Below are 25,326 nucleotides of genomic sequence, written 5' to 3' on the forward strand. Positions count from 1 at the left end.
GACACTGCCAAAATATGACTGGGTCCACTATGGGAATGGTGGAGCAGCAGATGTTATTAGCAGGGCAGGGACCCCTAATGCTAAAAACATTAGCTCTTTGATTTGTTGAGCCCTTTGATTTCTTGGCTTCATTTAGTCATAATCCACCAGTGATCACAAAAGATAAATAACCTGACACAGGTTGTCATTAAGAACAAATAATTGAGTGAAAGAGAGCACAATTGTATGTAAGGATGACAGCCACACCAGATAAAATTATTAAAAATATTTTCAACCTCTTTCACATAGGATCAGACTCTGGCTTAAAATGTGTAGGAAGACAAGGACAATGGGGAGAGGAGTAAGTATGGAGCTGTTTCCCCCAGCTTTGTTGGGATTGCTAAAAACCTGCCGCTTGCACTCTATGGGCACAGGGGAGACTGAGGACATTAAAGCTGCCAGCAGCAGTAAACATCCCAAAAGGGGTTGGGGTCACAACTCCCACCTCTTCTGAATTGGCTGGAGGGCCAGAGGTGAGGATTGAAGGGTGTTCAGCACCCAATAAGGCAGTATTTCCATCTCTCTCCTCCACTAGCAGGTTGCCTCCAGGCATTGTACTGCCCACAAACACAGCAGTAGCTTTAAAAACTACACTGGACCCTATATTGTTTATAGAAGCTCATCACATCCTCAGAATAAAATTTAGATGTATCTATGATATAGACAACGTATAATTACCAGAAATGAGGTAGCCTGTGGTAATAGCAATATTCAGTTTCACAATTGAAGGGTCACCCCTGTAAACATAAAAAATGATGTACAGTTCCAGCCTTTATAATAAAAAGTTAAATTTGCATAGGACATACAAACATCACAAACCATTCCCCTCCTGCCGGGCCACTCATGCTTGACCCAGCCATGTAGCATCATGGAAATTTGGGTGAGGGGAGAGGAGAAGTTGCTAATTAGGAAGACTGATTTCAAAGACAGAACACATCTGCTGCCCCAGGGAGGCCAGCAGCAAGGATCACCTCATGCCTTGGGCAGCTGGCAAGGGAATGGACCTGAAACTCAATAAGTCCCCTGGCATACTGAGGCATAATAAGGTCAGCTAATAAAGAGTGCTTGTCAGCACCTTTGCTGACATTATTAAACACGCCCTTTTATGTCTCCTATCCTGCCCTAATTTTTAAAAACTTAGTTTGGGATGATAAGTACCAGTTGAGTGAGAAAGATTTTTTTTAAATCACAATCATGGGATACCATGTTGACAGCTAGAGTGCAGGGGAAAATGAAAGTTACTCTTCTGTAACCAAGCTATTTAAGAGGACCTCAGCACATTCTTACTCTTGGGATGTGCTGAAATTGTAGCTTGGACTGATGGAACCTTCTAACAGCAGTGCCCACCGGTGCACTCTTGTGCCCCCTGCACCTCTCCTCATGGCTCCTCAAAGGGCAAAGCCATAATAGCGTACGTGGTGTGCTAACCCTCTCAGTTCTTTCTACCACCTCAAGTCCAAAGTTGTAATTAGGACTCAGAGAAAGAGGGAAAGGTGGGAAGTGAGTGTCATTATGCAGAATCCATCTCCAAGAGCTCTGGTTACAGGTGAATAACCTTCATTTGTTGTTTGAATGGCCTATGCACATTCCCACTCTTAGGAGTCTGGCAAGCAGTATTCTTCACTCTGTACAGTGATACAAGGAGGTCTCATTAAAAAGAGATTGTAACACTGCTTTACCAAATTGAGCTAGATGCCACATGTAAGGAATGTTTTATGAAGTATGAATTGAGACTAAGTAAAAGCTGTACAGATGCAGCTTTGTTCTCACAGAGTGCACTCTAAGCTCTTTTGGAAAATGTGTATTTAACACACTCTTCAATACAGAGTCCAACCCATGTAGAAAGGTGTTGGGATGTGACTGCCCAAACTTTACTCTTTCCCCATAAGAGACAAACAGTCCAGGCAATTTTCTGCCATTCATATAGAAGGCTAATGTTCTGTTAGCATCCAAGGTATGGAGCTTACCTAAAGAAAGCTAAGAATGTAGCCTTGGAAAAAATACTGGCAAGTTTATGGATTGATGGAGATGATAGATGTTCATTAAACCCTTCAAAATCTTTTTAATATATCATGACTAAATACGGTATTTTGTTCAACTAAGCTATAGTGAGCAGACATGGCTGCGAGATGTACTTTTACCAATGATATGGAGAGTCCCAAGCATTTCAGATTAAGGAGATACTCCTGTATGGATTTAATAGGAACTGAATCTAGGTTTATTGTTAGTTGCCAACAAAGAGAACCTTTTCCACTTATGATTGTAAAAGTTGATGCTTTCTGGAGTTTAACAGAATTCCTGTGCTTTTTACTCAGAACAGAACTATTCTATATCTGTTGAAATACTATTCTGCTAAATGGAGGCCTAGATGGCAAATCTGACCTCTCTGCTGGGCCCGGAGGCTGGAATTCCAGGGAGAGACAGATAAACTGTTTATGATAGTTACAGTAGATCCCACAACCGCTATTGTCTCACACAGGCCAAAGTAACTTTAGCTTTCTCTTGTTCAAATATTCATGAGAACTCTGAATTAGAAGAATTTGGGGCTGAGGGGACACAGGAGGAAACCTACTCCCTAGTCTACAAGAAATGCATCAGAGATGGACTGGTTGTCCACTCCTGCTCTGGAGCAATACCTCGAACATTTAGAGTTACGTCTTGTTGCAAATAGGTCCATCTCCAGGTACTCCCATGGGGAAGGGATGTCATTCTCTATAGAGTTCCCAAGTGACCACCTGTGCTGATCATGAAAGTCTCTGCTCAACTAATCTGCCAGTATGTTGTCCTTGGCTGCAAAGTGAGGAGCTATATGATAAATTTGGTGTGCCATGCACCACTCCCACAGAGCTTCAGCCTCTTTATACAGCTGGTTGGAACATGCTCTCTCTGCTTATTCATGTAAAACATTGCTGTAATGTCAGTAATTTCACCTCTACCCCGGTATAACACTGTCCTCGGGAGCCAAAAAATCTTACCGCGTTATATGTGAAACCGTGTTATATCGAACTTGCTTTGATCCACCGGAGTGCGCAGGCCCCCCGCTCCTGGAGCACTGCTTTACCGCATTATATCTGAATTTGTGTTATATCGGGTCGCGTTATATCAGGGTAGAGGTGTATTTTGGAATAGAAATTTTTCTCTCAAAAATTCCAGATACCGTGAATTGTCAAATTCTTGTAAAGAGACCTCCAGCAACTTGGAAGGGTCAGAGGTGACTACAGCTGACTGAGCTGGGGAGTTGAATACAACTTTTTTTAAGACAGTGTGATGTTAAGTCCACCATATGAAGGATAGGAACATTGGGCAGGTCATTTCATTAACATACAGTCTTCCTAGCTAATACTGAAGAGGTCTTATCTTTAGATCTGCATGTAGAGTTACGCATGTTTCAGAATCCATAGGGCTCATCAGCTTGAGGAAGACCATCACTGTTTGCCATGGTTTCTCCTGTAGTATTTCCAAGTACCTTTCTTCTGGGACAAAAAACTCTCCTCTGTTGTACTTCCTTAAAGTAAAGGCAAGAGTCAGCTTCTGATTTTAGTAGCCTCTTAGCTCACTTGGTCAGATTAAAGGAAAGGCATTTCTTCTTAATTTTTCATTGAATTATTAAAGTAATTCTTGTGTTAACCTTACAAGTTGATTTAATTACTCATTGTAGTAATTGACAAGCCAGATAAACTGAATCATTGATCTACTGATTAAATGTTGATAGAATTTTGATAGTAACCTTGATTTGATCATTGCATTGTTTTACATTTGATTAGGGAAATTAGAAGTAAATTAGTGACAGTTGTTTAGCTTCATATTTATTTGAGTTTTTTATAGAATCCATAAAAGCACACTAGCATGGCTCTTCTCTCAAAACTCCAGTACATAAGAACATAAGAACATAAGAATGGCCATACTGGGTCAGACCAAAGGTCCATCTGTATCCTGTCTGCTGACAGTGGCCAATGCCAGGTGCCCCAGAGGGAATGAACCTAACAGGTAGTGATCAAGTGATCTCTTTCCTGCCATCCATCTCCACCCTCTGACAAACAGAGGCTAGGGACACCATTCCTTACCCATCCTGGCTAATAGGCATTAATGGACTTAACCTCCATGAATTTATCTAGTTCTCTTTTAAACCCTGTTATAGTCCTAGCCTTCACAACCTCCTCAGACAAGGAGTTCCACAGGTTGACTGTGCGCTGTATGAAGAAGAACTTCCTTTTATTTGTTTTAAACCTGCTGCCCATTAATTTCATTTGGTGGCCCCTAATTCTTATATTATAGGAACAAGTAAATAACTTTTCCTTATTCACTTTCTCCCCACCACTCATGATTTTATAAACCTCTATCATATCTCCCCTTAGGGCAGGTCCACACTGGGGCGGGGGATCGATATAGGAAACGCAACTTCAGCTACGAGAATAGCCTAGCTGAAGTCGACGTTTCCTATATCGAACTAAATTTACTTACTTCGGGTCCACGCGGCGCAGGCAGGCTCCCCCGTCGACAGCGCTTCCTCCTCTCGGCGAGCAGGAGTTCCGCAGTCGACGGGGGAGCGCTTCTGGAATCGATCTATCGCGTCCAGATGAGACGCGATAAATCGATCCCAGAAGATCGATCTCTACCCGCCGAATTGGGTGGGTAGTGTGGACCAGCCCTTAGTCTCCTCTTTTCCAAGCTGAAAAGTCCTAGCCTCTTTAATCTCTCCTCATATGGGACCCGTTCCAAACGCCTAATCCTTTTAGTTCCCCTTCTCTGAAACTTTTCTAATGCCAGTATATCTTTTTTGAGATGAGGAGACCACATCTGTACATAGTATTCAATCTGTGGGTGTATCATGGATTTATATAAGGGCAATAAGATATTCTCCGTCTTATTCTCTATCCCTTTTTTAATGATTCCTAACATCCTGTTTGCTTTTTTGACTGCCACTGCACACTGCGTGGACATCTTCAGAGAACTATCCATGATGACTCCAAGATCTCTTTCCTGATTAGTTATAGCTAAATTAGCCCCCCATCATATTCTATATATAGTTGGGGTTATTTTTTCCAATGTGCATTACTTTGCATTTATCCATATTAAATTTCATTTGCCATTTTGTTGCCTAATCACTTAATTTTGTGAGATCTTTTTGAAGTTCGTCACAGTCTGCTTTGGTCTTAACTATCTTGAGCAATTTAGTATAGTCTGAAAACTTTGCCACCTCACTCCCTTTCTCCAGATCATTCATGAATAAGTTGAATATGATTGGTCCTAGGACTGACCCTTGGTGAACACCACTAGTTACCCCTCTCCATTCTCCATTCTGAAAATTTACCATTTATTCCTACCTTTATTCCCTGTCTTTTAACCAGTTCTCAATCCATGAAAGGATCTTCCCTCTTATCCCATGACAACTTAATTTACGTAAGAGCCTTTGGTGAGGGACCTTGTCAAAGGCTTTTTGGAAATCTAAGTACACTATGTCCACTGGATCCCCCTTGTCCACATGTTTGTTGACCCCTTCAAAGAACTCTAATATTAGTAAGACATGATTTCTCTTTACAGAAACCATGTTGACTTTTGCCCAACAAGTTATGTTCTTCTTTGTGTCTGACAATTTTATTCTTTACTATTGTTTCAACTAATTTGCCTGGTACTGACGTTAGACTTACTGGTCTGTAATTGCTGGGATCAGCTCTAGAGCCCTTTTTAAATATTGGCATTACATTAGCTATCTTCCCGTCACTGGGTACAGAAGCTGATTTAAAGGACAGGTTACAAACCATAGTTAATAGTTCCGCAATTTCACATTTGAGTTCTTTCAGAACTCTTAGGTGAATGCCATCTGGTCCCGGTGACTTGTTACTGTTAAGTTTATCAATTAATTCTAAAACCTCCTCTAGTGACACTTCAGTCTGTGACAATTCCTCAGATTTGTCACCTACAAAGGACGGCTCAGGTTTGGGAATCTCCCTAACATCCTCAGCTGTGAAGACTGAAGCAAAGAATTCATTTAGTTTCTCTGCAATGACTTTATCGTCTTTAAGTGCTCCTTTTTTATCTCGATCGTCCAGGGGCCCCACTGGTTGTTTAGCAGGCTTCCTGTTTCTGATGTACTTAAAAAACATTTTGTTATTACCTTTTGAGCTTTTGGCTAGCTGTTCTTCAAACTCCTTTTTAGCTTTTCTTATTACATTTTTACACTTAATTTGGCAGTGTTTATGCTCCTTTCTATTTACCTCATTAGGATTTGACTTCCACTTTTTAAAAGATGCCTTTTTATCTCTCACAGCTTCTTTTACATGGTTGTTGAGCCATGGTGGCTCTTTTTTAATTCTTTTACTGTGTTTTTTAATTTGGGGTATACATTTAAGTTGGGCCTTGTAGCGGGGCAGTTACCCCGCTCCTGAAAGAAAAGGCTAGACTGATTGGGGAAGCAGCCACAGCTGGGGCCATGCCCCAGTCAGGCCATAGCTGGCCCTATAAAAGGGCTGTGAGCCAGGTGCTAAGTCTGTCTCTCTCTAGCTGTGGCGAGAGAAGGATCTGGCTGCCTGGGAGCTTAGGGTACTGGGAGTAGAGCAGGATTGGGGAAAGGCAAGAGGAGCTGGGGAGCTCCAGCCTAGCAAATCCCCAGGATGTAGGCCTTGCTAAAGGCCTAAAGAAGGTACTGGAGCTGCAGAGGTGCAGTCTGGGGTTAGGCAGAGGCAGCTGGTCCAAACCCCCATGCCGATGATGAGTGGCCATGACAGACTGCAGTTTGCCCCAGTGAGTGGGGGCTAGATGACGACTGGCAGTAGTCACTGAGGCAAGGTGGGTGAGAGGGTTGGGGGTTCCCCACATCCCTTGGCCCACGCCGCTTCCCGCAGCCCCCAGTGGCCTGGAGCAGCGAACCACGGCCAGTGGGAGCCGCGATCAGCCGAACCTGCGGACGCGGCAGGTAAACAAACCGGCCCGGCCCGGCAGGGGCTTTCCCTGAACAAGCAGCAGAATGGCTTTGAGAACCACTGAGGTACAGGACATTTCCCTTGGACCCTTCTGGGAAAAGGTTCTCTTTGCGGCTGCCTTTCTTCAACCCTTTTAAATTTAGGGTAATACCTAGAGGAAGGCCAATATGGATGCGATGTCAAAGGTTGTCGCTCCCAGTCCTGCTAGTATCTGGCAGGCAATTCCCTATCATAATTCCTGGGTGAGGAAGGGTGATCTCACAGTCTGAAAGGTTGGAATCTACAGTCTCACTAATGCTCTTTGGGTTTGCTGACCCATCTCCTAGGACAGGAAGGTTAAGGAAAGGTATCAGGCCATTTGTAGCCTGATTTCAGATCCAAGGAAGTTACTAAGGCTAGGTCTACACTACCCGCCTGAATCGGCGGGTAGAAATCGACCTCTCGGGGATCGAATTATCGCGTCTCGTCGGGACGCGACAATCGATCCCCGAATCGACGCTCTTACTCCACCAGCGGAGGTGGGAGTAAGCACCGTCGATGGGAAGCCACGGAGGTCGATTTTGCCACCTTACAACGGGGTAAGTCGGCTTACAACGGGGTAAGTCCTTACAACGGGGTAAGTCGGCTGCGATACGTCGAATTCAGCTACGCTATTCGCGTAGCTGAATTTGCGTATCTTAAATCGACCCCCCCCCCGTAGTGAAGATGTAGCCTAAGACTGACAATGATTTGGTTTAGCAAAAAGGACAAGATATTTCCCTGAGGAACCAGTAGGACAAGAGTCACATATTGCCAAGGAGGTTTATATAGCTACTGAATCAGGCAGCAATATGCAAGTGCAGATATAACCAGTAAAAGACCACCATCTCAACCTGCCTGGAGCTGCCTAGACTGAGCTGCAGTTCTTCCTTTTCCTTCACAGAAACACAAAATTGCCATATCACATCAGACCAGTGGTCTTTCTATTCTAATATCATACTTCAAAGGAAGGTTCAAAAACTTCCATAGTGGACAGTTATAGAGTAGCCTGCTCATTGGTGAAGTTTCATATGAATTCCTGTCAGTTAGTGATTTACTTATGACCTGAAGACCTTCTTCCTCCCACCAATTTCTCTCTCCTATTCTCATAACCTCTGACTTCTCCCTCATTTTCATCACCTTAAAAACAATACCTAAGTAGTCTATAAAGTCACAACTTGTATTAAGCAGAAAGGAAAAACTACTACTATGGAACCTTCTATACCATCAAGTAGTACACACAACTCAGTTGAATAATCACCTGATGTTTCATTATAACTCTTGTCCATCCACTTATCCCTATTGTTTGTTACATTTAATTATGTGTAATGCCTGAAATTAGATTCTAAATTCTTCGGTGCAGGGACAATTAAGTTTAAGATTCACATCCAGGCATTAAAACCCTGAAAGTTAACCCACCTAGCTGGGCCACACATAGATCCAGAAGCATTTCAGACGAAGCTACCCTAAAGGCCCTGGACCTAAGATTTTACACACAACTAACTCTGAAGGACAGGGTTGATTTGGACACTATCACATAGCCACCCACAACTATACATTGAGAGGGCATGTGGCAGAAGCAAGGAAGTGAAATTGGGGAGGAAGCATTTGGCCAAGTTATAACAAGCTTTTGAAAACTTGCAGTTTGCACGTACTCAGTAGAGACTTTCTAGAGTTTAACAGCTAAAAGTCTCTGAAGATTTTATCCTCACAGAGCATGCTCAAGCCTCTCGCAGCTACTAATGCTGACCAGACTGCGCATGCACCATCTCCACAAAGCAATGGAGCCCAGGAACACTGGGTTTCAAAGGACTTTCTCTGTAATGGCTGCTCCAGGCCAATACCAATAATCAGTTTATGCAAAATAAAAATACTTAGCGCTTTATATCTTCAAAGTGCAATTCAAATTTTGACTTGTTTCTTGAAGGTGCTGCATGCTCTCAATTTCCATTGAAACCAGTGGAAATCAAGGGAGCTTAGAATCTTGCAGGACAGAACCCTAAACAATTATAATAATATCCCTGTGAGAAAATAGTGAAAGTATTATCCCATTCTTACCAATGAAAAACAAACACAGCAATATTAAAGAACATGCCCAAAGCCACACAACAAGTCAGTGGCAAAGCTGTGATTAGAACTCATAACTTCATAGCATCCAGTTCTGTTCAGTACACCAGACCATATTGCATTCTATTACTGATCTGTAAACAACTGAGCAGTATGAAATGCAGACCTTTGTTCTGTTCTTTTAAAACCAGATGAAATATTTTTTGCATTTAAGTTTAGTCTGATTCCCATGTTGTGATTCAGTTTAAAATAAAGTTATGGTGGAAAGAGGAGTTAAAGCTTTAAAAAAAAAAAAAAGTTTAATTATACAGGTAAAATCAACAGTTCTTCTTACATAGCTTTAAAGAAAGGAAAAAGTCAGTCCCAATAAAGGGTAACAGCTTCAACTTTCTGCTAACAATCTCATGAATCAACTCAAACAAAATCCTGTATTATACTGCAAAAGTCTGTTGGGGGCGGGGGGAGAGACAAACACCAAGGACCAAAACTTATTTTCTTTTGAGTTTTTAAGTTCTAATGCAGGAAGATCTTCTAATTAGTTTGAGGAACTACTGGAAATCATTGACAGGAGGAGAGCAGCAGCATTTATTAGAGAGAGAACCTCTGCTGTACCACTATTGAGAAAAACCTTTTCAGAGGGGGTGGGGAGCTGAAGAAAAACTGATATAGTGTCTTCATTTTACACTTAAAATCTCATCTAACTTTTGGTCATATTTTTCCCCCCTACAGACATTCAGAGTGTGCAACCAACCTAATTCTCAATTACTAGGGGACAATCTCCACTCATTGATATATTTTGCTTTCCACAACCAAATCTCTGTACAACTTTTCATAAGTGATGTACCCAAGTATTCGGATTCTAATATCTAAACTGCATTGTTAAATCTATTCACCTAAATTTGGGTTATTGCTGATTATGTACACTATGTATCATATGACTTTTAAAAACTAACTCTTTTCCCAACCAGTGTATTATATAATTTTTTTAACATTAGCTTTAATAAAAATTTTATATCTTCGCTGTTTCACTTTTCAAGCAAAACAGTAAATAGACACAAATGATGTTAAATCTGCAGTCACCTTTTTGATTGTTTACGGTTGTATTTTCAGAGCTGTGCATTAAAATTGGAGGTTGAATTTCAATTAACTGTCCTGAGAAATGTGTCTCTAACCGTTCATACTACTTCGTAGAAACTGTTATACAGTAGGCTTATAATGGCATTTTAATTGGCAAAATAATTTGGATTTTACCAGATAATCAGGACAGACATATAAATGGCCCTCCACATTTTAAGAGAAACTGAGTGCTAATTTAGCTAGTTAATACTCTAACACGATAGCAACATTGGGAGACAAAGATGTGGGAAAATGGGAACAAAGAAAAAAGTCATATTCTTAAAGTCAGTTTGATATAACTTGTCTTACCAGACATGGTCAGCATTAACAGCTTCATCATACAACAAGATATATACACAAAAAGCACCAACCACCAAGGCATGGAAGGTGGATACTGTCCTGAAAAAAAGAAATATATATTACATTGGTGATTACCATTCTGACTGATACCACAATTTAGAATATACCATCTTAAGTGCAAGATGGTATATTTCCAAGGAAATTCTGAATGACATACAGAAGTTCTTGTACTATAAAGACATTTCATTTGTATATTATATCTATCAGCTCATGGAATGACTTGTTTTTAATATAGACAGCAAAAGTATACATAGGGAAGGAGGAAAATATTTTTGGTGCAATCAATGCTTCATTTTTTTTATAATGACAAAGTAGTTAAAACATAAAATTAACATACCTTGATAGTCCCATACCTTGATAGTCAGTAAAGTCCCATTTACTGACACTTATCTGCAAAAGCAAACTCATGACTAAGCTCTTTAAATTCATTCTTCCAGCAGTAATCAACTTGTTAAATGAACCAAAAGGAGACTTCTTGTACTTCATACTGAATTCAAACTGGCCCATATATGCTATGTTAGCAGATTTCTGTTTGTAAGCACCAAATTTAACAGCTGGAATGCTTTTCTGTTCTTGTTTTTTTAGGTGGGTGGGGAAGGCCGTAGATTAAACAGAAACTCTAGCACTGACAGCTTCAGAGAAGGATAGTCTTGTGCATATGACCCAGCTTCTAGGTCTCTCAGAACAAAATTGAATAGTACAAGACTGCAATTGCAAGACTTCAATACACAAATATGAGCATCATAGGTGTGCTGAGGGAGTAGAAGCTATAGTATAAATGATAATGATTCAAGTCTGACAACTGCTGAACTTGAATTGATATGCAAACTAGATATAATCAACTTAGGCTTGAATAGAGACTGGGAATGGCTGAGCCATTACAAACATTGAATCTATCTCCCCATGTAAGTATTCTCACACTTCTTATCAAACTGTCTGTACTGGGCTATCTTGATTATCACTTCAAAAGTTTTTTCTCTTACTTAATTGGCCTCTCAGAGTTGGTAAGACAACTCTCACCTTTTCATGCTCTCTGTATGTGTATATATATATATATCTCCTCAATATACGTTCCATTCTATGCATCCGAAGAAGTGGGCTGTAGCCCACAAAAGCTTATGTTCCAATAAATTTGTTAGTCTCTAAGGTGCCACAAGCAGGGCCGGCTCTGGCTTTCTGGCCGCCCCAAGCAAAAAAAAACCACGGCGGCCAGCACAGCAGGGCCAAAAAAAAACCGGCGGCACGGCCGGGGCCGGGGGGCAGGGGGACGCCCTGCCGGGCGGATGGGCCCCGGCTAGCGGGGGCAGGGGGAGGGAGCGGGGGGAGAGAGAGAAGGGGGGCGGCCAGGGCTTCAGCAGGGCGCTGCCACGCGGCCCCTCCCGCCGTGCCCCCTGCCGGGAGGGCTCCACATCGCTCCGGTTGGCTGGGAGGGAAGGATGCGGGCTGCCCTGCCGGGCTTGCTGCAGGGCGCTCCCGTCCTCCACGCCGCCGCCCCCTACAGGGCGGCCGGAGCAGAACAACAACAAACAAAACAAACAAAAAAAGCGGCTGTGCCACCCTAGGATTGGGCGGAATGCCGCCTCCTACAAGCTGCCACCCCAAGCACCAGCTTGCTCGGCTGGTGCCTGGAGCCGGCCCTGGCCACAAGTACTCCTGTTCTTTTTGCGGACATTACACAATTAACACTATATAATGCAACGCACACGTGTGTAAGGAGGCAAGGGGGACCCTATCTTTGACTTGTGCATTTAAAATATTAATAATTTGGAAAAATCATTTTTCCATATATATCAACATCAGAGTCCCAAACACGGCTCTGCAGGATTTAAATGGAAAACTACTTGTTTCTCTCAAGCCTTTCCCCAAAGTTACTTTTCTTATTCTCCCTATTTACAAAAGCTATTCTTTCTAACCCCAATGGATTACACTGTAAATCTCCAATAAGAGGAGTCTGGATGGTCTCCACTTAATTTGTGTTATTGTGCTGCTTTCAGCAATTGCTTTTAATGGAATGTTCTATCAAATAGATAGAATACGGTTTTAATTAATCTTCAGAATAACAGTTAAATATAGCTGTATTGGACAAGTGTATTTACTGCAACAGGTGTAGACAAGCCCTAAATCTCTGCGTAAGCAACAACCTGGTGATAACAAACATGCTATTTCAACAAAGAAAACTGCAGAGGATGTGGACATAGAGATCACTGTGACACTGGCAAACCAGGTGTCAGCTCTTGCCAAGGCTTTAGACCTCAGCCGCGCACTGACAAATTAATTGCTGGAAACTAGTCTGTTTCACCTGTGCTTTAGTATGTTTAAAATGGGTATTAAACTTGTAACAATGTGTTTAGAATTTATGAAACACCTGTTAATTGCTGTATGCATTAATCTCACTTATAGTATATTTATCACCCGGTATAAGATGAAAATTAAGTTTTTGCTTTATAAAACAAAAAAAAAGTTTGTTCTGAAACTGAATCTGCTCATCAAGGCAGCTATCAAAACTAAATGGGCGATTGTGGGACATCACAATACAAAGACTTTGTTAATTGCCCCTTTACACCCATGAAGCGGCTACATGCAAAAGGGCTCATCCCATCAGCATGAATTCTGGAAGAAGGAAATAAGAATAGCTGAAAAGAAAATTTTTCCTCTCTTTTTTCCTGTTTGGACTATGACAGGGCGAGAACTATGAAACAGAAACACAGATCTCCATGGTCAACCTAAAACACCTTCAGAGTGGACAGATTACTACAACTCTGTCACCTTTTGGAACCATAGACTGTAACTCATTTGTGTATAAAAGTTTACTTGGAAGTGTTATTTACTCCTTCTCATAACACAAGAACTAGGGGTCACCAAGTGAAATTAATAGGCAGCAGGTTTAAAATACACAAAAGGAAATATTTCTTCACACAACACACAGTCAACCTGTGGAACTCTTTGCCAGAGGATGTTGTGAAGGCCAAGACTATAACAGGGTTCAAAAAGGAACTAGATAAATTCATGGAGGATAGGTCCATCAATGGCTATTAGCCAGGATGGGCAGGGATGGTGTCCCTAGCCTCTGTTTGCCAGAAGCTGGGAATGGGCGACAGGGGATGGATCACTTGATGATTACGTGTTCTGTTCATTCCCTCTGGGGCACCTGGCATTGGCCACTGTCAGAAGACAGGATACTGGGCTAGATGGACCTTTGATCTGACCCAGTATGCCCGTTCTTTTGTTCTTAACCTTATAATAACTCTCTCGTTTATTTTTTAGTTAATAAATCTTTAGTTAGTTTATTACAGGATGGGCTACAAGTGTTGTCTTTGATGAGATATCTAAAGTACAAAGTGACCTGGGACTGGGAGAAACCTGAATATTTTGTAATCTTTGGTGTACTATCACTAAGTCCAGCTTGCCTGGGTAGCAAGATGGACTGGAAGGCCCAAGGAGACTGTCTGTGACTCTGTAAGGCTGTTATAGTGCTTTAGGAGTTCACATTTGTTACTGGGTTGGTGAAATCTAATTATCGATTTCCCCCCAATTTGGGACCCTTGCCCTGTTTCTTGACAGTCTGCCCTGAGGTTGGCACTCATGGTCGTGAACCACTCCAGACAGCGTGACAATCACCTGATGGGTAATTAAAGAACATGATAGACTTTGTACTTGTGAATCACAGGTGGAAATCAATTGTTGTTGTTGTGCAGATCATTTGCAGTTGATCATAAGTTAGTGCTGGCATCAATTGGGATGAAAAAAAAGTGCCAAGAACTAAGATCTATGATGTGGACAAATTGAAAGAGACAGGTATGAGGAAATGATACAGAGAAGCCATGCAGAAAATCATCATACATCTGGTAAAAGAATAAATGAACATTGAAGAGACATGGAACAGTGTAAAAAATGGGATTACAAGAGTGGCTGAACAAATGTTGGGCTATAAGGCCAAAACGAAGAAAGAAAGGTAGAAAATGGATTAAATACTGCAAATGAGTGACAAGTGTAGGAAGCTGAAGGAGAATAAAGAGGAGGATGGAGAGTTTAAGAGCTAGTACAATAGGCTGACTAGAGATAAAACAGAAAGCAAAGACCGACAGGAACAACTGGATAAGTGAACATTGTAAAGAAGCAGAAGAATATACAAAGAGAAATGCAACACAAGGGTTGTATTGCAAGATAAGAGAACTGTGTAAGACATATGAATTGCAGATGTCAGTGGTGAAAGACAAGTGTGGATACATAACTGAGGATTAACAAGCAAAGAATAAGTGATGGAAAAATATTCTGAAGAGCCATACAATGTGCAGAACACAGAAGATGAAATGGTCCTGAACAAGCTTCCCAGCACAAATGAGGGACAGAAAATACTGGAATTCTTAGAAGAAGTAGTAAATATCCCAATGGAAAGTTTCAAAAAGAAAAAGGAGCCAGGGAAGCGACAACATAACCAAAAGCTGCTGCAAGCAAGCAAGCAACACATGGTAAAGGCAATGCACAAGCTATTCAACAAGATTTACAAACATGAACAAGGGCTGAGCGAATGGGGGAAAGCAACAGTAATACCAATCTATAAAAAAGGAGATAAGAGTGAATGCAAGAACTACAGAGGACTCAGCTTATTGACTGTGCTGGGAAAAGCATTCACCAAGACATTGCAGAGATCAAAGAGGTGTGTGGAAATGGCACTTGAAAAGGAACAGGCCAGATTTAGATCAGAACAATATAAAGTAGATCTGTTATTTATGATAAGATAGATATAGGAGAGGTACATAGAACACAACCAGACCTGTTACAACACCTGTATAGACTTCAAAACAGGCTTTTGACAGCACTTGGCAGAAACAGTTATGGCAACTTATGACAATATATGGCATCTCAAAGAAACTTCTACAGCAAATTGATGAGTGCAGTAAGAGTAGACATGAAGCAGAGTGGATCAGGACAACCGTAGGAGTGAGGCAAGGATAAACACCCTAATCAGTTTTGTTCAACTTGGTACTAGAAGCCGTAATTAGTGTAGTACTGAAAGATGAAACAGGAGGAGTCATGTTACGTTTTAGGATAATGCATAACCTTAGATTCGCAGACAATATTGACCAAGGAGCAGGGCCGGCTCTAGGCACCAGCAAACCAAGCATCTGCTTGGGGCGGCACATTTTCAAGGGCGGCATTCTGGCCATTTTTTTTTTTTGCTTCCGGCAGCAAAAGCCTAGAGCCGGCCCTGGCAGCAGCAGCGCGTGGTGTGCAGGGGGCGCCCTGGGGCCGCTGCGGTTCGCGCCGCAGGGGAGCAGCACCCGCACCTTGTGGCTGGGCTGGGCAGGCTCCGAGCAGGGGACACTCGGGCTGGGGGCCGCCCCGCGGGGCACTTGGAGCCACCTGCGGGTGCCGCAGGGCTGCCGCCCCCCAGCGCCGCAGCCGGGGCTGAAGGAAGCGGCCCGAGCCACCCAGGGACTGCAGCAGGGCGGCCAGAAGCAGCAGCAGCAGCGGGGCCATAGAGGGCGCGGTGCTGCCGTGTGGGGCCAGCATCCCGCTCTCTGGGACTCCGCTCCCTCCTGGACTGCCCTGCCCCGGCTCCTCAGCCCCCTGCCGGGGCGGTCCCCCGGCTCTGCCCTCCCGGGTCCCGGCCGGTCCTGGAGGCAGGAGCCCTGGCTGGAGGGACCCTGGGCTGAGGCGCGGCCCAGGAGCCCCGCTGCTTACCCCGACCCTGCCAGACCCGGACTGGCTGGAGGCGAGGGGGGGAGCCCAGGGCTGGGGCGGCAGGGGGTGCGGGGGGGGGCGGGAAGAGAGAGCCCAGGACTGAGGTGGCAGGGGGCTAGGGGGTGAGAGCCCAGGGCTGGGGTGGGGGGGGGCAGCCAAAAATTTTTTTGCTTGGGGCGGTAAAAAACCTAGAGCCGGCCCTGCCAAGGAGGATTTACAGATAGTAATTGACAAGGTAGATCAGGAAAGCAAAAAATTCAGATTGAAGAACAGCATGGAGAAGAGAAAAATTATGGCAACTGGAAGACAAGAGAAAGAACTAAAGATCAAACTCAGAGACAAAAAACCAGAACACATGGGAAAAAATTGTGTACCTTGGAGGACCAGTATTGAAGAACGGGAATTGTGAAGATGTTATCAAAAATAAAATCAGCCTAGCAGTATCTGAAGGGAGTCTGTCACTCATTTAAATGACATCTTGGAATGTCTAAATTCATCAGCCATTGATGGAGGAGAGGGTATTACCACTTCATCTGGTGAGTACTGGTTAAAAGATAGGCAACAAAGGGCAGGAATAAATGGTCAGTTTTCAGAATGGAGAGAGGTAAATAGTGGTGTCCCCAGGGGTCTGTACTGGGACCAGTACTATTCAACATATTCATAAATGATCTGGAAAAAGGGGTAAACAGTGAGGTGGCAAAATTTGCCAATGATACAAAACTACTCAAGATAGTTAAGTCCAAAGCAGACCGCAAAGACTTACAAAAGGATCTCACAAAACTGGGTGACTGGGCAACAAAATGGCAGATGAAATTCAGTGTTGATAAATGCAAAGTAATGCACATTGGAAAACATAATCCCAACTATACATATAAAATGATGGGGTCTAAATTAGCTGTAACCACTCAAGAAAGAGATTTTTGCATCATTGTGGATAGGTCTCTGAAAACATCCACTCAATGTGCAGCAGCAGTCAAAAAAGTGAACAGAATGTTGGTAATCATTAAGAAAGGGATTGATAATAAGACAGAAAATATCACATTGTCGCTACACAAATCCATGGTACGCCCACATCTTGAATATTGCAGATGTGGTTGTGGTTGCCCTATCTCAAAAAAGATATATTGGAATTGGAAAAGATTCAGAAAAAGGACAACAAAAATAATTAGGATTATGGGACAGCTTCCATGTGAGAAGAGATTAATAAAACTGGGACTTTTCAGCTTGGAAAAAAGAAGACTAAAGGGGGATATGATAGAGATCTATAAAACCCTGACTGGCATGGAGAAAATAAATAAGGAAGTGTTATTTACTCTTCTCATTATACAAGAACTAGACATCACTAAATGAAATTAATAAGCAGCAGGTTCAAAATAAACAAAAGGAAATATTTCTTCACACAATGCACAGTCAACCTGTGGAACTCCTTGCCAGAGAATGTTGTGAAGGCCAAGACTATAACAGTGTTCAAAAAAGAACTAAATAAGTTCATGGATGATATGTCCATCAATGGCTATTAGCCAGGATGGACAGGGATGACGTCCCTAACCTCTGTTTGCCAGAAGCTGGGAATGGGTGACAGGGGATGGATCACTTGATGATTACGTGTTCTGTTCATTCCCTCTGGGGCACCTGGCATTGGCCACTGTTGGAAGACAGGATACTGGGCTAGATGGACCTTTGGTCTGACCCAGTATGGCCGTTCTTATGTACAAGGAAATGGTAGTTTGAGAGGTGGTCTCCTTATCTGTCCTAGCTTTGTGTTCCGTCTTTTCCTGCAAGGGAATGGTTTGAGGTGGTAAAGATTGTGTTTCCCTATCATCCCGGTGGGCTAGGTGCAGAGCCCCAGAAAATTTCTGTTTGCAGGCAGCCCAGGGATCCCAGTATGGCCATTGTGGGGCTCCATATGGGAGAGGAGGTGGCATCCAGGATTGTTCCCACCATCTGTGGTGACCTCCCCAGGCTTCCTCCTTGTCTCTATGACTAACATAGAATGGGTTCCTATAAAGGTGGGTGGAAGAGCCCTACACTGAAATATGAGAGGCTGAATGGACTCATTGGAGGTCCCCTTCATCTTCCATTGAACTCTGAGGAGGAAGAGCCCCAGCTGAAAACAGTGCAAGGAGTCAGGCAGTACTGGTGACATATGAATGTCCGGTGACCGAGTGGGTCTCGGTGCCAAGAGGCATTTGGTGCCCATGATCAGCAGCGATTCCTGTTCCTCTGCTACAGTCAAGTCCTTCAAGTACCTAACTTCTTGAGGTACTGAATAAAGCATTGGTACCAATGTGATGATCTCTCTCAAAGTGGACAGTACCAAAGGTTTGGATTGCTCCAACAAGGGCACAGACAGAGGCAGATGCTTCGACTTACAGCATACCAAGAGACCTGTCATGGGGCAGTACTGGAGGTAGGGTTGTGTCCAGTTATACCGGCTGGAGGAATGTCTCTCCTTGCCATCTCTGACATGCCCAGATGGTACTAAAGCTTGCTTGGAGCTGAGTTTGTTCTTAGAAGAGCTATGGGGTTTCCTGGCTCCACTGGTACCGCCAGGGTAGCCTGTAGCCTGAATGGTACAGGGCAGAGAGGTCAACAATTCTGAGACCATTGACCCAGTGGGAGATCGATGTCTTTTAGGAAGAGACTCCCTGCAAGGTGAGTTGGAGTTCCTCTTCCTGGGGCTTCTGGAGGTCTCAGAAACCTTCCCTTTTCTGGGGGAGTGATGAACTGAGGTTGACAGGGCACTGGATGTGTATGGAGACTGATGTACTGGAGGGGAAGTCTCCTGACCTGCCTCTGATGCAGATAAAAGAGAACACGCCATCATAAGCCTCAGCTTGATCTTCCAGTTCTTCCTCACCCTGCATTTAAGGGCTAAACAGAAGTTACGCTCCAGTGAGATGTGCGAGTCTTCCAGGCAGCGAACACACTTGGAGTGGTCATTGCTAGCCGGGATGGCCTCCCAGCAAGTGAGGCATCATTTAAAAGAGCTGAGCATATCCTTCCCAGGAAAGCAAACCTTCCGAAAGGAAGGAGGAAAAAAAATGTAAAACTAAACTAAACAGCTATACTAAGCTAAACTAACAATAAAATTTTAATAGATGAGGCATACTCAAGGTGGACACACTAGAGCTCCATCTCAGGCTGAGGCTGATGAAAAGGAACTAAGCGTGATTCACCCGTCCAGTCGGATGTAGCCTCAGTGCGGGGCACGAGGCTGTGTAGGGTGCATGCACAAGTCAAATGGACACTGCCAGCAGAAATCTCCAATTGAAAACACATGCTGTAGCGGGGTGGTCACCCCGCTCCTGCCTGGAGGGGTTAAAAGCAGCCCTGGAGAGGGCTGTGGCTGGGGAAAGGCTGACTGGGGAAGCAGCCACAGCTGAGGCCACAGTCCAATCAGACCACAGCTGGCCCTATAAAAGAGCTGTGAGCCAGGAACTCTAAACACACTCTCTCTCTAGCTCCTTAGAGAGAGAAGGACCTGGCTGCCTGGGAAGCTAAGGAGGGTACCTTGGGTGGAGCAGTGCTGGGGAAGGGCAGAAGGAGCTGGGGAGCTCCAGCCTAGCTAAGTCCCAGACTGCAGGCCAAGTTAAGGGTCCACAAGGGTACTAGGGCTGCAGAGGGGCAGCCCAGGAATAGGCAGAGGCAGCTGGTCCAACCCCCCCTTGCCGATGATGAGTGGTTTATAGACTGCAGTCTGCCCCAGGGAGTGGGGGCTAGATGAAGACTGGTAGTAGCCACTGAGGCAAGGTGGGGGATAGGGGGTTGGGGGCTCCCCTGGGAGGGCAGACCCAGAGATGGAGGGGTTAGTGCTGGGGGCAGAACCCTGGTATACAAAGGCACCGGGGTCCGGGGAGGGATACGGGGGCCAGCGGCAGGTGAGACACTGGCTTGCAGAGGGCACTCTGGGCTGGAAGAGCTAATTCCCAAGACAACCAGCAGGAGGCGCCGCACCAGTGCGTCGTCACCCTGCCACACATGCACATGTGAAGCGGAGCACCCATAAGAGGGACACTACTCAAAGAAGAAAGAAGACCTCTTACATACACATTCCTTCTTTGCACGCCTTAACAAAGCTAGATGTAATCCAGCATTTACAGTAAACTGGAGGGAATTTTGCTTAGATCTTCACATAGGTTTTGGGAGATGGGGGTATTTTCATAATTTTTACATCCTCAGTTATATGCTGTTATATATTTGGGAGCTTGAAAATTACTAAATTTCTGAATCAATTCATTATTTGTATTTATTTTTAAACACTTTACCTTGAATTCCATTCAATCTTCCTTTTTTGGTTGAGATTATTAAAAGCAGGAGTTATTCTTGTTGATGCCCAAGAACTTAGAACATGGAACAGAAGCTGAAATATGGTAAAACTGGTAACAGCAGTGCCAATAATCAGTTTGTTGAAGGTAGCCATTATTCTTCAGCCTGTTAATTGGAATGGCAGAATTACTGTCTCAGTGCAGACATAGTTTAATCAATTTTGTTTAAGTAGCTGCAAAAAGAATTTTAAGCCTCCAAGATAGTAATTTAAGTAGAAACAAAAATAAAATGTAGTGCTACACAGAACACAATAATCTTCAGATGTAACACAGTGATATATTAAGTAGCCATTTGAGTTGCCCTATTAAATAGTGAATGTGTTCAGTCTGTACCTGAGGCGAGGGAAGGAGAGGTGGGGAAGAAGCGCAAACAATTTTTTGGACATTCCTAGATATTTTCTAGACCAGGGGTGGGCAAACTATGGCCCGGGGGCTCATCTGGCCCTTCAGACGTTTTAATCCGGCCCTCGAGCTCCCGCCGGGGAGCAGGGTCCAGGGCTTGCCCCACTCCGACGTTCCAGTCAGGGAGTGGGGTCAGGGGCTTGCCCCGCTCTGCATGTGCTGTGGCTTCTGGAAGCAGCAGCATGTCCCCCCGCCCCCTGGCTCTGGCTCCTATACATAGGGGCAACCAGGGGGCTCCACACACTGCCCTGCCCCAAGTACTGCCTCCATAGCTCCCGTTGGCCGGGAACTGCAGCCAATGGGAGCTGTCTGGCTGCGCCTCCGCGTAGGAGCTGGAGGGGGGACATGCCACTGCTTCCAGGAGCTGCTTGAGGTAAGCGCCAACCAGAGCCTGACCCCCTCCTGTGCCCCAACCCCCTGCACCAGCCCTGATACCCCTCCCGCCCTCCGAACCCCTTGGTCCCAGCCCGGAGCACCCTCCTGCACTCCCAACCCCACCCCAGAGCCCGCACCCCCAGCTGGAGCTACACCCCAACCCCCAGCCCAGAGCCCCCTCCCGCAGCTTGAACTCCTCATTTCTGGCTCCACGCCAGAGCCCACACCCCCAGCTAGAGCCCTCTCCCCCTCCTGCACCCCACCCCCCAATTTCATGCGCATTCATGGCTCGCCATACAATTTCCATACCCAGAGGTGGTGCTCAGGCCAAAAAGTTTGCCCACCCCTGTTCTAGACAGACATAGCTGACAAAGGCTCCAGTTGTGGAACTAGGAGTCCGGTGGCACCTTAAAGAGTAACAAATTTATTTGGGCATAAAAGCTTTTGTGGGTAAAAAACCTCACTTCTTCAGATGCATCTGAAAGCTTATGCCCAAATAAATCTGTTAGTCTTTAAGGTGCCACCGGACTCCTTGTTGTTTTTGTGGATACAGACTAACACGGCTACCCCCTGATACTTGAGTTATGGAACTATTATTTCAGACTTATGGAAAGAATTTCAGCACCATTCTCAGGGATTTAACCATTTGACTTCAACAGAAGTTAGAGGGATTTGCAAAACTAAATTCCCATACACCATATAGAAGAGAGAGAAAAAAACCAGTTATCCCCAACTAGAGCTTCCATACTGAACTCCATTTACATTCCTGTATCCCAAAAATAATCCAACCCTTTCACAAGAGAAGCTAAACAAAAGAAAGACAGGATAACTCATAGCCCTGGTCTACACTGGGAGGAGGGCTGGGGGTTGACCTAAGATACACAACTTCAGCTACGCGAATAGCGTAGCTGAAGTTGGCGTATCTTAGGTCGACTTACCTGGCCGTGAGGACGGCGGCAAGTCGACCGCCGCCACTCCCCTGTCGACTCCACTTCCACCTCTTGCGAGCTGGAGTTCCGGAGTCAACGGGGAGCGCGTTCGGGGATCGATTTAGCCGCGTCTAGATGAGACGCGATAAATTGATCCCCGATAGCTCAATCTCTACCCACCAATCCAGCAGGTAGTGAAGACCTGCCCGTAGTAATTAAAAGATTTAAATACTTTCAAAGGCAATATTCTTAAACTGTCTTAAGAGACCAGCATATAGAAATAGCTTTTAAGTGTATTTTAAAGACCTTAAATCTAATTAAAGCACTGCTGCTTAACCAAGACTTTGACTAATATTTCACACATGGTAATAACTGTCTAATAGTCAGCATCTTTCTCCAGAATGTCCTAGAAGTAGAGTCTTTCTATATAAAAAAAAGGGCAGGAAATGCCCATACCACCTTCCCTCTGTTCCCCTGGAGCTGGCAATAGCCAATGGGAATTATTTGCTTACACTCCATCTGCAGTCAGTGTGTTAGGTATACGTACACTAACTGGTGGAAGCAGTAGTTGGGCCTGTTTAGTAAATCTGTGGAATACTTTGAGGTGTGTGACAGAGCTGTGATCATGTATGAAGAGATCTGTATCTTGCTCCTTCATGTGAAAACAGGGATGCATGTATACCTTCAGTATGAATAATTTCTATGCAGAATTGTGTAGGTTATGTCAGTAGCAGAGCATAGGGCTTTTACTACAAGAGATATTGTCAGCAGTGAGGTGGAATATGAGAGGATTCTTATGATGGTTAAGTAAAGTGTAGGTTGAGACAGTATCATGTGAGTATGTGTAAGAGAGGTATAAAAGGCTGTGAAGTGACTTCTAAATTGTACAGGTGTGGTATTCTTTCTGGGGAGTTGACCAAGTGTGTGAGCCTATGCCAGGATCTGGAACCTCCTGAATTTTATAGTGCCACCGGCCAGCATGAGGTATTGCTCAAAGAGAGTAGAGGGAAGGTGGCATAGAGAACTTTCAAACAGACAAGCAAACAACAAACTTTTAATAGTGTTAAATGGAATCCTGCGGGTGAGAGTGAATGGGTTGTAAAAAGAGAGGAAGAGTTTGTACATTTCAGCAACTGAGGGGTTGACAGAATAAAGATATTATTATTAACGTGGTGTCTTGGGACACTGCTAAAAGACAACAGAGTTAAGGTTGCCTGGGCACTTTAACTGTACATTTCATGTTTTTCAGAAATTTGAATTTTGCTCAACTCAGCATTCTGCAAGGAGACGACATACCACCAAGCAATCTTCACTCTGCATTAACGTAGTTTTTTGCCAATGAATTTTAGCTTTTTTGAACAGGCAAAGATAAGTTGTTGGTAGGAGTCAGTAGTCATTTAGGCAGTTGTACATATCAAGTCCCACAATTTGCATACCAAGCCAGCAAGGCCTACGCACCTCATCCACCAAGGCCAAACCAGCCCTGCTTTGACACACATCCACAACCACACTCCTGACCCATTCACTGCATTCCCCCCTCCAACCTGGCCCGCTTCCCATTACTGTGCCCTGGCCCTCACCAACGAGCAGGGAACACATCCCACCGAAGTCTTCACTCCTTGGTATCCAAACATTTCTATTGCTGTTACTTCCCTCCTCCAACCTCTATCCCCAATAACATGACTCACATGGAGTACTGGAGTGAAGGATAACTATGTTATAGTGGACTGGTATTCCGGGTCATGTTTCAGAATGATTGGAAGGTGGAGTGTGTGGCCGTGCCAGCAAGAGATAGGGTTTCCGTTCCAAAATACGGACAATATTATGTCTCAGAAAAAGATCCTCTGATCCCTGTCCAACAGATGTACCTCATCTCCAAGAAACAGTGAGGCAAGAGAGCTTGTAATGTTTCTATGGCAAACAGTACACATTTTCCAGTCATCCATGAACCCTCCAATTTCCCAATTAGTGTTCTTCCAATACTTAGTACTAGCTTTCACATTGCCCCTGTAGTCATTATTCAGATGCTCAGACAGATCAGAGAAAACTTTCACAGCTCTCGGACATAAATCTCTGATGTGGTCCAAATCTCCTTTCATACATTGTCCAAGGTGTACACCAGGAATAAGGCCCAGATCATTTCCATCCAAGTGAATCACCACAATGTCCGATAGATCACAATCTCTTCATCACCAGTTAGATGCTGTAGAGTGGGCAAAACTTGATGCCAACACTAGCCAGCTCTCTCCACCCAAATCAGCCTGTAGTCAGCAATCCCCTGTTATGGTGTACTCCTTGCTCTCATGCAAACTTCTGCAACATCATGATTCAGGAATCACCCAGAATCAACATAGTGGCAACCCTGGCAGCACACACATTTATTCCCCCTCAGAAGTCCAGGTGCCTGGGCTTCAGTTCCAAACTTCCATACTATGTGTCTTGGAAAAAAAACACATACATCTGCCCCAAGATCAGAAAGTAGCCAATTGTTGCCCCTGCCTCTCCCTTCCCCCAGGGGCTAGTAAAATACAGGTTTTCCCAAACAACCAATTCAAGGCTTGCCTACCACCCATCCTCATTTCCTGCCCCCCTCCACAGCCGCAACTCCTCTCCCTGTCCCCATTCTCTTGACTATCATACACAGAGTCTTCTGTCTCTGGCTTTTCCCCACCTAATATAACAAAAATTTTGGTTAGACTATTCTGCTGTCTTCACAGTAAACCTCCCCACAAAATAAAAACACATTATATTATCACAGACAACTTGCAGCAAGCCACATGAGTTGTTAAGCCTTTATTGCACAGCTGTACAAAGGCTTGAACTAGAAACATCAGTGCCAGGTTGTTCACCAGCAGGCAATTGCATTGGCACATTCCTTTTTACTTCCAAGGCAAGCATGAAGTGACTGTGTAGAAACCCTCTCATTTTTTTTTCTTTACTGGAGCATTTGCACTGTAATCCTTCCTGACTGTACATCTGTGCAAGTGAAGAAGTGAAAAATTTCTTTAAAATGATTCACAGGTGGATCCCCCAGAGACTTAGGCCTGGTCTACACTAGGCTTTTATGTCGACTTTAGCGCCGTTATA

General features: G+C 44.1%; 1 protein-coding gene across 1 annotated transcript in view; it reads right to left on the bottom strand.

Moving 5' to 3' along the window:
* LOC112119104 (transmembrane protein 56-B) overlaps positions 1–25,326 on the bottom strand; it is a 45,494-nt gene that overhangs the window by 16,999 nt on the left and 3,169 nt on the right. Inside the window, exons 2-4 of the mRNA XM_026655489.1 lie at positions 20,474–20,639; positions 10,470–10,559; positions 718–776 (exon numbers count right to left, since the gene is read on the bottom strand). Coding sequence (XP_026511274.1) covers positions 718–776; positions 10,470–10,559; positions 20,474–20,628 — 304 coding nt within the window. The 5' untranslated portion in view covers positions 20,629–20,639. The remainder of the gene's footprint in view (positions 1–717; positions 777–10,469; positions 10,560–20,473; positions 20,640–25,326) is intronic.

The sequence above is a fragment of the Terrapene carolina genome, unplaced genomic scaffold, assembly GCF_002925995.2.
Source record: "Terrapene carolina triunguis isolate 2854851 unplaced genomic scaffold, T_m_triunguis-2.0 Scaffold210, whole genome shotgun sequence".
NCBI lineage: Eukaryota > Metazoa > Chordata > Testudines > Emydidae > Terrapene > Terrapene triunguis.